Here is a 17,356-nt window from a genome sequence, read left to right on the forward strand (position 1 = left end):
CCAGAGAAGGTTGTGATGATGGCCCCCGCTCGGCTTGTCCCTTGGCAGCATCTCTGTGGACTCCTCCCATCCGGAGGTGGGGTCCTCTTTCCCTCCCCTCCAGGAGGCTGGCCCCGGGATTTGCTCTGACCGACTGAACACAGCAGGAAGCAGCACCGGTCACCGTGTGATTTCTGAACCTCAAAAGGCCCTGCAGCTGCTGGCTTCGCCCTCACCAGGCAAGAGCTCACCGAGACAGTGAATGATGAGGGACTGGCGGACAGGAAGAGGTAACGTGTCTGAGAAATGAGCTGCCCCAGCCAACAGCCGGCACCGAGAGCCCAGCTGGAGGCTGTCCTGGATCCTCCAGCCCCAGTTTGGCCACGCCTCTGACATCGCACCGAGCAGCCTGGTCACCAGGCCAACCCACAGAATTAGAGGAATTGATAAAAACACTGTTATCTTAAGCCACTAAGTTTCAGGGTGAGTCGTTCTATAGCACAGGCTGACCAGGACAAGTGGAGGGTGGACGTGTGGCATTTCACACCCCCACCTCCAATCATTTTCACTAGCATCTGACGTACAGCACACACACAAGATTCTTCAGGAAACCCCTTCTCCCAGAGTTCCCTGGTAGATCGGTGGGTTAAGGATCCAATGTTGTCCCTGCTGTGGCTCAGGTCACTGCTGTGGGGCGAGTTTGACCCCTGGCTGGGGAACGGCTAGATGTCATGGGCGTGGCCAAAAATAAAGGGGTGAGTCCTTTCTCCAGCTCCTAGTCCTCAGACTTGGTGGCCCAGGTATGCCTGCCTCCTGGGCCTGGCCCGGCAAGTGAGTGTGCTTGTTCTTTCCCACAGCTGCAATGTGCTTGGGGATGAGCTGGGGACCCAAATTAATCCAAAGAGACTCAGCCCCAGGACTTCTGCTGGAGCCCTTCCCGCTGCAAAGCTGGACAGCATGGAAACCTGGAGCTCTCGGGGGGAGTCAGCCTGCCTGGGAGGGACGCCAAGAGAGAAGCACCACGCGCCAAAGACACACACTCGGCAGGTCCTGAGGACACCGCAGGGACCCCAAGTCCAGCTGCTCCTTCCGAGAGGTCCATCCCGGGACTCCATGTCACATCAGCCAGTAAGTCCCTCTCCCGCCCCCCCTCTTTTTATTTTTGCCTTCGGCCAGTTTGTCTTGGCGCTCCTTGCCCCCAGGGGAGTGCTGGCTAATGTAAGATGTTTTCTAATTTCATCTTATCTCAATAAAAATGAAAGCACCAGGGAATATAACGTTAACCGCTTTCACCAGAGGAAGCATAAACAATGACATCACATTTCCAAGTGTGCTGCAACTTCTTCCCCAATTCTTACCATTTTTATAAATCCATTAATCAAATAGGCCAGCATTCTTTTCTCGTCCTCAAGAGTGAGTGCACTAAAATCAATAATTGTACATAATTAACACTGAGGTAATAAATGAACATTTCCAAAGGGGGGGAAAAAAACATGAGAAGCAAGCAATTTAACAAGTCAGAACATTTTGTGTTTTCTAGATTTAAACGGCTTGTATGTGATGTGCTTCTTTTGATGAGAATGTGTACTCTAAATTATCATCATTGAAATGTGTTTCTCATCTCTCTCAAAGACTCTGTTCTCAGAATATGCTTATTAACAGCAAGAGAGAAGGTACCTTTCTCTTCTTTGGAATGTGGATAGCAAGGCACAACTGCAAACTTTGTGTTTCAGAGAAATTTCACTCAACACTTTACTATGAAAAATTGAAACATACAGTATAGTTGGAATGATACAGGTAACACCTATATACCCTGTTATCATCTTACGATATTTGCTTTATCACATAGCTACCTATGCTTCTCTTCATCCATCAATATACCTTATTTTACAATATTTGCTTCATCACATAACTATCCACACCTCTCTCCATCCATCAATCTGCCTTATTTAATTCATAGATCTCCGTCACTATTTAACAGCAAATTTAGTATGAATATAAATGAGAAAATGTCAAGTCCTAATAGTTCTGACTATACAGGTAAAGGTTTATCAATCATTCCCCCGATGTATTTAAAAAAAATTTTTTAAAAGCCAAAGACCAAGGTTCTTGTTTGTTGGCGTGTTCTAAGGGGAAATAAGTATGTATTGGCAAAGACGGCACATTGTCCTCCAACACAAAGTGTCCCCTTCCTTTTTGGAGACTACATTTCCCAACCTCCTTTGCAGCCAGGAGTAGCCACGTGACAGTTCTGGCCAATGGGATGTGAATGCAAGTGATGTATGAGCCTTCTAAGTTGTGTCCCTAAAAGGAAGCTGCTGTCCTCCAAGGCCTGCAGGCTGCAACATGGACACAGTCAAGGTCAGCCACCTCCACCAGGGAGATAAGGACAATACCCCAGAGAGGAGAGCAGAGCAATAAGACAAGAAAGCTGGGTTCCTGGGTGATGTTCTAAAGCGGAGCTCTCCTACCCCCACCTTTTGGGTTCCCTTTTCACAAGAGAAAAGCATCTTCTATTTTACGCAGGCCAAATATCAATGTCCGGCTCATACAAGTACCTGTCAAAGTGGTTTTTTTTTTTTTGTATGTCTTTATCTCTATGTTTGTCCAACTAAAGTCTACTGGTTCCATTTATTACAAAAAGTCTCAATATTTGGATTTGGATAATGACTCATTAAGTTGAAAGAACAAAGTCATGAAATAAAGATTCCTAAGTTTGGCGGGGGGTGGGGGGGGGCGGTAAGGGGAAGCCAAAAGAAATACAGTTCATCTTCTGGATGGGTTAAGTTTCAAAACAATTTTCTCTATTCTGGTAACATTTTCCAGTGAATCAAGCTGCTGTGTTTAAAAATTCTTTGGGGACTAAAATTTCAGCCACAAATAAGCAGGAACTGTTTCAAGCACAGTCGAATGAAAACAAGTATTAAAAAAAGAAAAAAAAAAGATAAATAAATAAAACTGGGATGTAAAGAAAATAATTTGATCTTGACCCAAAGGGAAGGCTGTGGCTAGGTCTGAACCTCAAGTTCACTGAACAAAGCCCTTCCTGTAAAGAATATAGGCAACTTCATTTGAATTTCAAATAACTGGCTAATAATGAAAAAAAAAAAATGTAAAGGCTATGTTACTGGACGAGTGACCTCATTATCATACGATCTGCTGCTCTCAGAAATCTCCAGGAGACACGGAGCATGAGTTCACTTGGATGAAACCAGCCTTTGCCTCCCAACAGAAATCCCTTTGTAAAAACATCTGCCATCTCATTTTCTCAGGAAGGTTACCCTCGACTCAGCCTCCTTCCTCTCCCGGACTGGAAGGAAGGTCCTCGTTAGAAAGGATCTTAACAGACCCCATAAAATAGTATTATTCACAGTGGCAGCTTAAAGCAGTAACTCCCGCATATATTATTATGTGGCAATAAGACCCAATCTGGGCTCGTTCCAGCATTAAGCGTGGCTTACTTCACAGAGTCATGCATGGTCTTGCAAACATGCAAAAGGGCGTTCAGAATGACTGGGTCCTTGGTGGGCTCTTGCTGATGCCTAGGAGACATTCGGAGAAAACAGTGAAAACCACGAACAGCGACAGCACTGAAAGCATGGATTTAGTTCTCACATACTGTACACATGTGAGAAGCAGCAAATTATCCGGTTGGCACTTCACACCACCCAGCTCCCCAGCAATGGGCAAACATTCTGGTTTTCTCTTAATTCTTCTTTAAATGACAATTTTGTTCTCCTAACATTTCATAACTCCTAATTGCAAAATCAGGGTACAAATTGCTACATTTCCTAAGCCAGGTAATGGGCAAATCTGTTTCCTTACTGTGTTTTTTGAACCTCTGACATGGTCCACCACCTGACGACAACTGGGTTAAGTGTCAGGTAAAATTATTAATTTGATTTCTCAGATAACAGAAAAAGGCAAGCTCTTCTAACAAATTGTGATGCAAGTAAAAATATTTGTTTCAAGTATATGGAATGAAACTTTTAGGAATTTAGTACAAGGAAAGCTTAAAATACATATTTAAGCAACTTCTAACTAAATTTTCCAAACTCCAGTGATTTGAGCTCCATCTTAACATATATACATACATTCATATATATATATATATATATACATACATATATATATACATATATATATATATATATATATATATATATATACACTTTTAGGGCCACACCAGTGGCACATGGGGTCAAACAGGAGTTATAGCTCTGCCCTATACCACAGCCACAGCCACGGCAATATGGGATACAAGCCGCAGGTGCGACCTATACCACAGCTCAGGGCAGTGCTAGAACCCTGACCCACAGAGCGAGGCAAGGGATTGAACCTGCATCCTCATGGACACAAGCCAGATTCATTTCCACTGAGCCACAATGGGAACTCCCAACATATTTTTTAACCATATCTATCTTAATATTTAGTGACTTAACTTTTTTTTTTTTTTTTGGTTGTGCACACAGCATGCAAAAGTTCCCAGGCTAGGAATCTACCCTTCGCCACTGCTGTAACCAGAGCCACAGCAGTGATATTGCCAGATCCTTAACCTGAGAGCCATGAGGGAAGTCCATAAAGTAACTCTAACTTTTAACCTTGTCCTAAAGAATAATATATTTGAAGTCACTGATTAAACCAGTTATATATTATCTAACATAGCTTAAAACAAATATACAACTTTATTATTTTTTTATTTTTTTGCTTTTTAGGACCACACCCACCACATATGGAGGTTCCCAGGCTAGGGGTCGAATCGGAGCTGGAGCTGCCAGCCTACATCACGGTCATAGCAACGCGGAATCCAAGCCGCATCTGTGACCTACACCAGAGCTCAGGGCGACGCCAGATCTTCAACCCACTAAGCAAGGCCAGGGATCAAACCTGCGTCCTCACCGATGCTAGTCGGATTCATTAACTGCTGAGCCACGGCGGGAACTCTTAAATACATAACTTTTGAAATAAAATCTCCCCTCTGTATATCACCTGAAAGTACTTCAAGTACCACCAGCAGTAGACAGTTTTGGGAAATGCAGATTTAGTCAATAAAATAAAAGAAACTAAATTGAAAATAACAAATCTATACACTGAAGGTGGAAACCTTTCGAGCTCTGGTCCTCATCTTTTAAAATGTTACTCCCGAAGAGGACATCAATAGACTGCTCCTTCCCCAGACTGGAGTGAAATGTGGGTGACGGCCAGGCTCCTGCTAATACTTATTACTCTGTCTTCTTAAGCACTAACTATGAACTTTTCTCCTGGCCGCTCCTTTTTACGTGGTTTCCCTCTCAATGCTATTTTAGGTATAAATACAGACACTCAAAGTGCATCAATTGATTTCTTATCAACAGATTTCACAAGGGCAGCGGGGAATCGAAGCATCTGATGACTCCGTGTTACCCTTACTTGATAAAAACTTCCATGATGCATCTGCAAACCTCCACACGCACACCCTCTTTTTGGAACATGTCCAGAAATGGCAGAAATTTCTCCTAAAAAAAAAAAAAAAAAAAGGGCACTCTTCTGCAATGTACACGAGTTACTGAAAGGAATTTGTGGGTCACTTCTTCTTTGAAGGTCAAAACAGAGGAAAAGTGGTTCATCTTTCTAGGGCAGGTCTGATCGGGACTCACATGAAAGCAAAGAGAGGACCCTGATATTTTTAAAGCAAATTACACCTGCCCAGGGATTTAGGGCTAGGACAAGTTGTTTGGTGAATCTTCTGGGCAACTTTATTTTTATTTATCTATTTTTGCTTTTCAGGGCCGCACCTGTGGCACACAGACGTTCCCAGGCTAAGGGTCCAATTGGAGCTACAGCTGTCAGCCTACACCACAGCCGAAGCAACACCAGATCCGAGCTGCATCTGCCACCTTCACCACAGCTTGGGGCAACATGCAATTCTTAATTCACTGAGTGAGGCCAGGGATCGAACCGGCATTCTCATGGACACCATGTTGGTTGGCGTCTTAACTGGCTGAGCCATGGAAAGAACTCTGGACTTTTTTTTTTTTGGCATGTGGCAATTCCCAGGCCAGGGAGCAAATCTGCACCACAGCAGTGACCTGAGCCACTGCAGTAACACCACCGGATCCTTAATGACTAGGCCACCAGGGAACACCTGTCAGAGGAATATAATAAATCTCACCTGTCAGACAACTATGAGCTGGATGTACTTCATAGTGTCAACATTAGGTTGTGGGATAGAAAGCAGCTACCGCATGAAAATCAACCAGGAGAAGGAACATCCAATTTGCCTCCAAGGTTTGAGAAGCTGTGTGATGCCCAGCAGATGACTACATATAGCCCATAGCGAGGAATGAATGAACTAAACACAGTATTTCCCTTTCAGTCCAGGTGTATTATTCTCTCAAATGCTGCCTAAGTTGTTATGACATAAATATTTAAGTTATTTAGACCTACTTTTTAAATCATTTTTTAAACTGACTTATAATGTTGTGTCAATTTCTGCTGTGCGGCACAGTAACCCAGTCATACACACACACACACACACACACATGCTCTTTTTCTCATATTATCTTCCATCAGGTTCTATCCCAAGAGACTGGATATAGTTCCCTGTGCTGTACAGCAGGACTTCATTGCTTATCCATTCTAGATACAATAGCTTGCATCTCCTAACCTCAGACTCCCAGTCCATCCCACTCCCTCCCCCCGCCAAATAAAAAAAAAGTATTTGGGGGGGGGGAGGGAGTGGAATCAAGTATTTCTTTTGACCAAGGACACCATGAAAAATGTACTGAGATACTAAAGGAGACTCTGACTTTGACATAAATTTCCAAAGATAATTAAGGAATGCTACTTACCACTGAGAAAAGAACTGAGAAATCGTGGAAGTGTGCTATCACTTTCTTAATTATTGACTGAAGCTGCAAAACAAAACAAAAAAATACTTTTTTTTAAGGCCACACTCATGGCATGTGGAAGTTCCCAGGCGAGGGGCTGCATTGGAGCTACAGCTGCCAGCCTACGCCACAGCCACAGCAACACAGGATCCGAGCTGCAACCTAGACCACGGCTGATGGCAACGCGGCATCCTTAACCCATTGAGCAGGGCCAGGGATCAAACCCCCATCCTCATGGATCCTAGTTCATTACCACTGAGCCACAATGGGAACTCCAAAAAATACATTTTTAATGAAATTTATGTAGTTTTAAAAAGGCAACCCTCATAGCTTGCAATCGCAATTACAATAAGGAAACTCTGTTTACAATCCCACCAACAGTGTACTAGGGTTCCTTTTTCTCCACACCCTCTCCAGCACTTATTGTCTGTAGACTTTTTGATGCTGGCCATTCTGGCTGGTGTAAGGTGGTACCTCATCGTGGTTGTGATTTGCATTTCTCTAATAACGAGTGATGCTGAACATCTGTTCATGTGTTTTTTGGCCAGCTGTATGTCTTCTTTGGATAACTGTCTGTTTAGATCTTCTGCCCATTTTTTGATGGGGTTGTTTGTTTTTTGGTATTGAGCTGTAGAAGGTGTTTATAAATGTTGGAGATTAATCCCTTGTCAGTTGATTCATTTGCAAAGATTTTCTCCCATTCTGTGGGTTATCTTTTTGTTTTGTTTAGGCTTTCCTTTGCTGTTAAGAAATACAATAAGGAAAATCTGGATTGCACAAGGAACAGGGAGTTACTAGGCTAGGCCTTGTCCGAGTGTGAGTTGGCCCATCTCTTTTTGGGCTGTGCCCTAAGCATGCAGAAGTTCCTGGGCCAAGGACTGAACCTGAGCCACAGCAATGACAACAGCAGATCCTTAACTGCTAGGCCACCAGGGAACTCCTGACCTTGCCCATCTTATTCCATAGGCTTGGGGAAACACTTCTCAGCTTTAATTTCGTGTTCTGTAAAATGGAAAGCAAAGCAGTCCCTTGGCCATCGTGAGGATTAAGTGGGAGAGCTCCTATAAAGGGCTCTGAGCAGGGCCTGTCCTTCCAAGCTCTTCAGGTCAGCTATGGCTATTCAAGAGATGGACAAACTTTTTCCAGAAAGGGCCACAGTCATCGCAACTACTCACCTCTGCTATTGTAGCTGGAAAGCAGTCAAGGACACTATGCAAACTGATAAAAGTTTATGCAGGACAATAGGTAATGGGCTACCTGGGCTGTGGTTTGCATATGCTTATTCTGGCTCTTTGTGGCCCTGTATTTTGTTTGGTTTTTTCGGCCACAGCATGCAGAAGCTTGACGTGGGATCTCAGCTCCCAGACCAAGGATTGAACCTGGGCTGTAGAGGGAAAAGCGCCAAATCCTAACCATTAGACCACCAGGGAAATTCCGGTGGTCCTGTGCTTTTTCTTTTTTCTTTTTTTTAGGGCCTCACCCTTGGCACATGGAGGTTCCCAGGCTTGGGGTCAAATTGGAGCTACAGCTGCCGGCCTACACCACAGCCATAGCAACTCGGGATTCAAGCTGTGTCTGTGACCTACACGACAGTTCATGGCAATGCCAGATCCTTAACCCACTGAGTGAGGGCAGGGATCAAACTCGCAACCTCATGGTTCCTAGTCGGATTCGTTTCTGCTGTACCGTGATGGGAACTCCAGTCCTGTGCTTTTTGACTTCTTCACCGGAGAGGCACTGGACTGAGTTGGCTACGGGGTCAAAGTCACGGCATGACCTGAGGATGGCAGCACAGTCTGTGACGTCTATCCTGGATGCCCAGGTACTAAGGTCCACCACTCTCATCCTGAGATGGGCGAAGTCCTACACGGGAGAACCAAGAAGGCCTTCTTTCTAAATAAAATATAAGCCCTTATCCCCAGGTGCTGGCAAGAAGGGAAAATTTACCGACAAGTAATTTATTTATACCAAAAACGCTGCTGTTTAAAGCATCTGCAAAGGAAATGGCTCACGGCCAAAAAGATAGAATATTAAGAGGGACACACCCTACTTCATAATCAAATACTTTACTAGGACATCAAGCAAAAGGACTTCCAAATGTCACAGCAAACAATGCTCCAAGGCAGAGCATTCAAAGAGATTTCAATACTACCTTGTTAAAAATAGTTCCTGAAACCTTATCCACGGCAACTAATCCCTTCAGAACTAGACTCTTTTAACACTTAAGTGCAGGCACACACAATGCATTTCCTCATTTTTAAAAGATGGGTATTTTTCCCCTTCAATATTTTATTATGAAAATGCAGAAACATAAAGAAAATTCAGTGAATATATAACAAACACCCATTAACTCACCACTTAGATTCTACAAGGGCTAACGTTCTGCTATATTCTCTTTACTGATCTATCCATAGATCCAAGAGTAGAATTTATAAATACACAATCCATGCACATTTGTACACTTTTTATCGCGAAATAATTCCAAACTGGCAGAAAAGTTAAAAGAATAGTACAGAAAACTCCCAATGCCCTTTACCCAAACTCACCAATTGTTAGTATTGCGCCAAATTTGGTTTATCATCCTCTCCAGACATATTAGATCTTTCTGGAAGCATATGTAAGTAGATTGGTCCCTCACCCCTTAATACTGAATCTGTATGTCCCAGGAAGAATCCTATTTTCTGACAGTTCTACTTTGGTGTTTTCAAATTCAGGACAGTTAATAATATAATTATAATACTTCTCTCATTCATATCCCAATCTTGTCAATTGTCTCAGTATGTTCCTTTTTTTTTCTTCTTAGGGCTGCACCCATGGACTATGGAAGTTCCCGGGCTAGGGGTCCAATTGGAGCTGTAGCCGCTGGCCTACACCACAGCCACAGCAACGCCAGATCTGAGCCATGTCTGCGACCCACACCACCGCTCATAGCAATGGTGGATCCTTAACCCACTGAGTAAGGCCAGGGATCGAACCCGCAACCTCATGGTTCTTAGTCGGATTCGTTAACCACTGCACCACGACGGGAACTCTGTAACTAATTTTCTTATACTAAGAAAATTACATTGAAATCAATAGGCAATAAGTGCCAGGACATCATGTTATTAAATAAAAAAGAAAATCTTAATTAGGCCTAAACATATTCTATAATAAGTGATCCTGAGCTGGATTCTGCACTGGAGGGGACAAAATTCTGTAAGTTCACTAACAAAATTGGAACATGGCCTAGAGAGGAGATAACAGTAATGTATTAATGTTAAGTTCACTGAAGTTGATAACTAAACTGTGGTTACGGGAGTTACAGTCGTGGCTCAGTGGTCAACGAATCCGACTAGGAACCATGAGGTTGCAGGTTCGATCCCTGGCCTTGCTCAGTGGGTTAAGGATCCGGCATTGCCATGAGCTGTGCTGTAGGTCGAAGACGCGGCTCGGATCCTGCGTTGCTGTGGCTGTGGTGTAGGCCGGCAGCTACAGCTCTGATTAGACCCCTAGCCTGGGAACCTCCACATGCCTCAGGAGTGGCCCAAGAAAAGGCAAAAAGACAAAATAAATAAATAAATAAATAAACTGTGGTTATAAAGGAGACTGTCCTTGTTCTCAGGAAATATGCATTGAACTCTTCAGAGGAAAAGTGCCATGATACATGCAACTCATCCTCAAGGGATTTTTTAAAAAATTTACATGCATATGTAGGAGCATACATGTGCATGGGTGTGTACACGTAATGATAATGATAAAGCAAACATGGAAAATGCTAATGGTTGGTGAATCTGGGTTAAAAAAAAATGATGGGAGTCCTCCGAGCTATTCTTTTAACTTTTTGATAAAGTTTGAATTTATTTCCAAATAAAAATGAGCTTAACTGAAAAACAGAGGAAGCTTACTGGTGCCAAGCAACTGTACTTCCTCGCCTAATCCTCTGAGGGCAGGACTATTATTATCATCCCCATTTTACAGATGAGAAAACTGAGGCATGACAAAGCTAAGTAGCCAATTAAAGGGCACGCAGCTGGGACATAGCAGAGCTAGGGTTCAAACTCAGGATCTTCTGCCATTACACCTATTTAATTAAAGAGAATAAGATGCCTGGAGTTCCCTTTGTGGCTCAGTGGTTAACAAACCCAACTAGGATCCCTGAGGATGGGGGTTTGATCCCTGGCTTCACTCAGAGGGTTAAGGATCTGGCATTGCCGTGAGCTGTGGCGTAGGTCGAAGACACAGCTTGGATCCTGCATTGCTGTGGCTGTGGTGTAGGCCAGCAGCTATAGCTCAGATTCGACCCCTAGCCTGGGAACTTCCATATGCCGTGGTTGAGGCCCTACAAAGCAAAAACAAAAAAAAACCATGATTCCTAACAGTGTGCAAATGAGCAATGTGATCTGTCACCTGAGGGTAGGAGTCTTCGAATGCACGATCTGGAGTCATGTGCTTGATGACATCAGCCAGGACAGTGTTCACCTCTCGTTTCTAAGTGGGGAAAATAAATTAAACCTGCATTAGACACTGACGGGTCGTCGCTGACCATTTTTCTGGTGGGAAGAAGTAACCTTTTCAGAATAAAGCATACAACTTCCAGGAAACAGTTTTGACTATTCTGCTCAAAATAATCTAAGGGGGGAATCCTACCCGCATCACAGCCCTAAAGACTGTACATCTGCACCAGGTCAGGACTAAAACACAGTTCTCAAGGGTTCTGGGGCATTATACTGCCCCCGGCTCTCCCCGAGCTGGTGAAATCCAATGTACCAATCACCTTTTACCCGCCAGTCCCAGGCCCCTCCCCCGGGGGGCTGCAGAGGGCAGCGGGGCATTATGGGAAGAGCACAGATGGGGCCCCTACAGACCGGATGAGCCAATGCCCACTTCGCTTTTGTCAGCTCTATCAGGGGTTGGCCAACCACAGTCCAAATCCAACCCAGGACCTTTAGGCTAAGATTGGTTTTGTTTTCGGGTTTTTTTTTTTTTTGGCTTTTTAGGGCTGCACCCATGGCATATGAAAGTTCCCAGGCTAGGGATTAAATCAGAGCTGTAGCCACTGGCCTACACCACAGCCACAGCAACACCAGATCCAAACCATGTCTGTGACCTACATTATAGCTCATGGCAACACTGGATCCTTAACCCACTGAGCAAGGCAAGGGAATGAACTCGCGTCCTCATGGATCCTAGTCGGTTTTGTTACCACTGAGCCATGATGGGAACTCCCTAAGAATGGTTTTTACATCTAAACCAAAAGAATAATAACAATAAGTATCTAAAGTATACTAGGGTGAAAAAACATGCTTAACTTCGTATTATGCAGCATTTCCCAAACTCACCTGTAAGTATGGAACACTTTTGTTAGAGTTCACATATTAGTGTTCCATCACACTATACCATAAAGGATGCAATTTTCATAAATTAAGAACAATTACCATAGTTCCCATCGTGGCACTGGAAATTAATCCAACTAGAAACCATGAGGTTGCAGGTTTGATCCCTGGCCTCACTCAGTGCGTTATAGTGTTGTGAGCCACACGGGAAGTCCCACTCAGTGCGTTATGGATCCGGCATTGCTGTGAGCTGTGGTGTAGGTTGCAGATGTGGCTCAGATCCTGCACTGCTGTGGCTGTGGCATAGGCCAGCAGCTGTCACTCCAATTCAACCCCTAGCCTGGAAGCCTCCATGTGCCACGGTGCAGCCCTAAAAAGCACACACAGGTACATACAAAAAAGAACAATTACCATCATAAAAATGCCTAAGTTAGACTTGATTATGAATATGAAAAAAAGACACACTGTAATTCTTTCAGAAACAATACCTCAGCCACATACCGTGAAATGCTTGCAGGTGTATTCTACCCATACCTCGGCACAATTAATGTAATCCTACAAAAAAAAAAAAAGTAAAAAAATATCTTTACAATAGAAGGCCAGGATGGACTGTCAGGGCCAAAGCTCAATACGTGCAAATCCCTTTGAAGGATCTGACAACAAAGAGTTGGTCAGTGATAGAAATGTCATGAGCGGTTCCTATACAGAAAACTCTGGCTCACTGGTAGATTTTATTTACCCTGAGAGGTGAGATGAGAAAACACAAGCTGCCTGAAACTAATTAGACTTTCATTCCAGAATTGCTCCATGGCCCAAGACAGCAATCTGGGAAGCTCTGCCATGCCTGGAGAGTGGGAAGAAGGAAAGGGCGGCAGGGGTCGTGGTCAGGATTCCTCCCCACACCTCCGCACAGACAAGGACCATGACCATGACTTGGTTGAAAATTCAAGCTGTGTTTAAAAATACGACCCCCCCCCCTTTATTTTTTGGCTCTGCCTGTGGCATGTAGAAGTCTCCAGGTCAGGGCCGTGACAATGCCAGATCTATAACCACTAGGCCGCAAGGGAACTCCTAAAAATATGACTTCTGAATGTTTTGAGAAAACACAGGCCTCCTGACTTTAATAAAAAAATAAGCCATTTGTCCTAGGGAGGGGTGATGTATAAATGTTATAAAAAAGTCACGAAAAGCACAAAGATTTTAGGTAAGAAATGATGTGTTTAGATGCACAGAGGAGGGGGATCCACGGAGAGAGACAATGGCCAGCTTAGTAAGGCTCTCTGCCCCGGAAAACACTCAAGAATGGGAAAGAACGGTCAAGGAAAAAGAGAGTCTGGCACCATATCTCTTCTTTCTGAGACGTCAAGGAAAAGAGCTGTGAATGTGGCTTTTGATGCAAGGCTGCTTTGAAGCACTGAAGTACAGACACCAGGGGCCCAGAGGTTTTTGACTTAAAATATCCTGAATAAGCTGTTTTAGTTAGCCAATCCGAGTTAGGTTAAACAGAGAATCTCAACAGCTGGACTTTAGTGAGGATTTTGCTGAACTTACCACAGGTATATGATTTTATAAATACGTTTCTGATTTTTCAAAATTATACCACTGTTCTTTGTGCCCCACTCCGCCCTAGGGCTGCACCTGCAGCATATGGAAGTTCCCAGGCTAGGGGTTGAATCGGAGCTGCAGCTGCCAGCCTATACCACAGCCATGCCAGATCCAAGCCACATTTGCGGCCTATGCTGCAACTTGTGGCAATGCAGGATCCTTAACCCCCTGACTGAGGCCAGGGATCAAACCCGCAACCTCATGGATCCTAGTTGGATTCGTTAACCACTGAGCCATGATGGGAACTCCATACCACTATTCTAAATATGATATCATAAATGCAGTGATGAGCAAGTTTATAACTGGGCTCACTTTAATACTTCCTTCTCAATAATGACTGAATCAGATGCTACACATCCATATTCACTTACTCACTGAGTTATGGTCTGAATGTGTGTGTCCCCCCGGCATACATACGTTGAACTCCCAGCCCTCCGTGTGATGAAATTAGGAGGCGGGGCCTCTGGGTGGTGATGAGGTCATGAGGGTGGAGCCCTGGTGAATGGAATTCTTGCCCTTATAAAAGGGACTCCAGAGAGCTCTCTCTCCCTTTCTGCCTTGAGAGAAGGAGAGGCTGGCAGACTGTCACCTGAGGTCCTCACCAGAATCCGACCATGCTGACCCCCGATCTTATGCTTCCAGCCTCCAGAACAGGGAGAAATACATTTCCGTTGTATACTAAGCTACCTGGTCTATTGTATTTTGTTATAACAACCTGAATGGACAAGGACATGGAGCTAGTAAGAGAAGAATAGTGCTGGGGGTGGGGAAGTCTCACCACGCAGACAGCCAATAGCATTTCCCTAGAGGCAGCCATATAAATTGCTAGCGTGTTGCCTAAAAGGACAGTGAGGCAGGAAACCCGAACCTGTAACATGCTGACCAGCATTACACGTGTTGCAGCAGCTCACATCACTTGGTCCCTCTTCCCAAGACTTCTTATGCCAGAAATATGGGGGGAAAGAGGCTTCCACTGGGAGTTTCTTTCATGGCTCAGTGGTTAACGAATCCAACTAGTATCCATGAGGATGCGGGTTTGATCCTTGGCCTCGCTCAGGGGGTTAAGGATCAGGCGTTGCCATGAGCTATGGTGTAGGCTGCAGATGTGGCTTGGATCCCGAGTTGCTATGGCTGTGACGTAGACTGGCAGCTGTAGCTCCATTTTGACCCCTAGCCTGGGAACTTCCATATGCTGTGGGTATAACTCTAAAAAGCAAAAAAAAAAAAAAAAAAAAAAAGAAAGAAAGAAAAAAAAGAAAGAGGCTTCCACTGTCTGTTAAAGGAATGGAAACTGGAATTCCTTTTTGTTCATTACTGGCTGGCTGTTGATCTTCAATTTAAGAAGAGCCTGCTAAACTGGTTTTTTCAATTCCAAATACAAGTCGACCCTGAAAGAAGAGAGGTTTGCAGCACTGACTCTCCAGGCAGTCAAAAATCTGCATGTATCTTGTAGTCAGCCTTGTACACCAACAAGTCCTCTGTATTGGTGATTCTGGTTCTGTGGACACAACCCACTGAAGACTACGTAGATTATAGTATTTACTACTGAAAAAAAATCCATGTATAAGCCAATCTGTGCAGTTCTAACCCGTGTTGTCCAAGGGTCAACTGTGCTGTAGACTGCTGCTCTTTGGATGCTCTTTCCGAAGCTCCGGGTCTTTTAAAGTCTCAAGTTATTTATCATGTTATACCTTTGATGCATCTTAAGGCCTCAAGAATAAGACATATTAGGGACACAAAAATCAAAGAAATACATCTTTAAAGCTATCAGTTATCCATTACAGGTTAACAATGCAATGACAGGAAGCAGACTTATTTAAACAACAACAAAAAAGAGGGGTGATAAGTTGAAAGAGAAACGTTTTAAGAGGACAAATACACTGCATAACTTGGACTCAAAGCAGTCAGTCTAAGGTCGACAAGGTCACCCACCTGTGGATTCTTCAACTTAGTGATAACTTTCCAAGCTTCATTGAGGATCTGAAGTCGGTCACCCTCGGGGGGATCAGCCAAGGCCAAGTTTAACCCCAGTGAGCGAAAAAGGAGATGCTAAGACATAGAGCAAACCATTACGATCCTAGGGATTTTAAACCAGAGTAATTTGAGGCATAAAGGAAAAGGCTGTAATGCTTGGCCTGTCTCACACTTACTCTTCCAACAATCTCTGTCTGAGGGTCTACCTAATGGTGCACGTCAGACTCTGCTCAAAACAGAGAGCTGCCTCTGTGCACTGGTCCAACGTGTGGGCCATAACATTCTGCTGGACAAAGCTTTCCAGAAAGGAGTGACCATCCAGTTTTACAGGTGTGAAGACCAAAGTGGTCCCTACACGTGTCTAGTGAGCTAACTGATCGGGTTGAGGGCTCATGGAGACCTGACTCGAGGCAATTACACATGCCTCACAATCCCAGGGGCTGACTCATCGTCCACTGTGTTCTTCAGAAAGAGCCTTTGCTTGTTTTCCTGTTGGCCCAAGCTGCCCCCGACACCGGACAGTGTCTGCCTGAAGAGCTATCAGGCAAACACTGCCTATCTGTTCTCCACCGAGCCGGAGGCCGAGAGCCTACCTTGGGGAAGCCAGACTCATGGCACTCTTTAATCATGCCGATGAAATCCATGGACCGTGTGGCGATGAACTCGGCCCGGAAGGCTGACATCACAGAATTCAAGAGCAAGGCACTGCAAGACATACCATGCCCAGGTCAGCAGCGCCTCCCTGAATGAAAGGCTCCTTAATTTTAGGATGTACGTTGCCAGGAAAGATGACGAATAGCCCTTTAATGATAAGCTTGGCGGGGTCAGGGGGATGAGCAAAAAGGCAACCTCTAGAGACTAGCGCGGTGTCCTACGCATCTTCGGAACTTAATAAATATTCACCTGAGTGGAAGAATGGATGGATGGGTGGCTGAGTCAATGGATGTACAGGTGAATAAGAAAGTCATCAAATTCATTTAAACAGAAGAAAACGGAGCCTTCCATAGGCTGGTGCACTAATAAAACTAAATATTAAGTAAAAATAATGATCCAAGCTACAAATATATATCCACATTTCTCTTTTTTTTTTTGTCTTTTTGCCTTTTCTTGGGCCGCTCCCGTGGCATATGGAGGTTCCCAGGCTAGGGGTCCAATCGGAGCTGCGGCCACCAGCCTACACCAGAGCCACAGCAATGCAGGATCCGAGTCGCGTCTGCAACCTACACCACAGCTCACGGCAACGCCAGATCGTTAACCCACTGAGCAAGGGCAGGGATCAAACCCGCAACCTCATGGTTCCTAGTCGGATTCGTTAACCACTGCGCCACGACGGGAACTCCCTACATCCACATTTCTTATGAAAAGTACTGTTCTAGGACCTAGGGACCTGGTTGGGAACAAAACTCACTCCAGTCTGCTCACATATATTCCACCAAAAGGAGAGCAGAGAAGAAGCCTCCGGAAGACAGGAACTTGGGTTTATCCTGACCTTCCCCATTGATCTCAGCCCCACAGGGAAAGAACTACTACTATACCCATTTTACAGACAGGAGACCGAGGCACAGAGGGGTCAAAGTAAGTGACCCAAGGTCAGAGGCTAAGAAAGAGTGAAGCCAA

General features: G+C 44.5%; 1 protein-coding gene across 1 annotated transcript in view; it reads right to left on the reverse strand.

Annotated features, from left to right (window-relative positions):
* VPS35L (VPS35 endosomal protein sorting factor like) overlaps window positions 1–17,356 on the reverse strand; it is a 115,553-nt gene that overhangs the window by 37,808 nt on the left and 60,389 nt on the right. Inside the window, exons 16-23 of the mRNA XM_047780388.1 lie at window positions 16,333–16,444; window positions 15,698–15,814; window positions 12,662–12,715; window positions 11,235–11,315; window positions 6,810–6,872; window positions 5,389–5,474; window positions 3,441–3,521; window positions 1,338–1,401 (exon numbers count right to left, since the gene is read on the reverse strand). Of these exons, the coding sequence (XP_047636344.1) occupies window positions 1,338–1,401; window positions 3,441–3,521; window positions 5,389–5,474; window positions 6,810–6,872; window positions 11,235–11,315; window positions 12,662–12,715; window positions 15,698–15,814; window positions 16,333–16,444 (658 nt within the window). The remainder of the gene's footprint in view (window positions 1–1,337; window positions 1,402–3,440; window positions 3,522–5,388; window positions 5,475–6,809; window positions 6,873–11,234; window positions 11,316–12,661; window positions 12,716–15,697; window positions 15,815–16,332; window positions 16,445–17,356) is intronic.

Source organism: Phacochoerus africanus, chromosome 5 (assembly GCF_016906955.1).
Source record: "Phacochoerus africanus isolate WHEZ1 chromosome 5, ROS_Pafr_v1, whole genome shotgun sequence".
Lineage (NCBI taxonomy): Eukaryota > Metazoa > Chordata > Mammalia > Artiodactyla > Suidae > Phacochoerus > Phacochoerus africanus.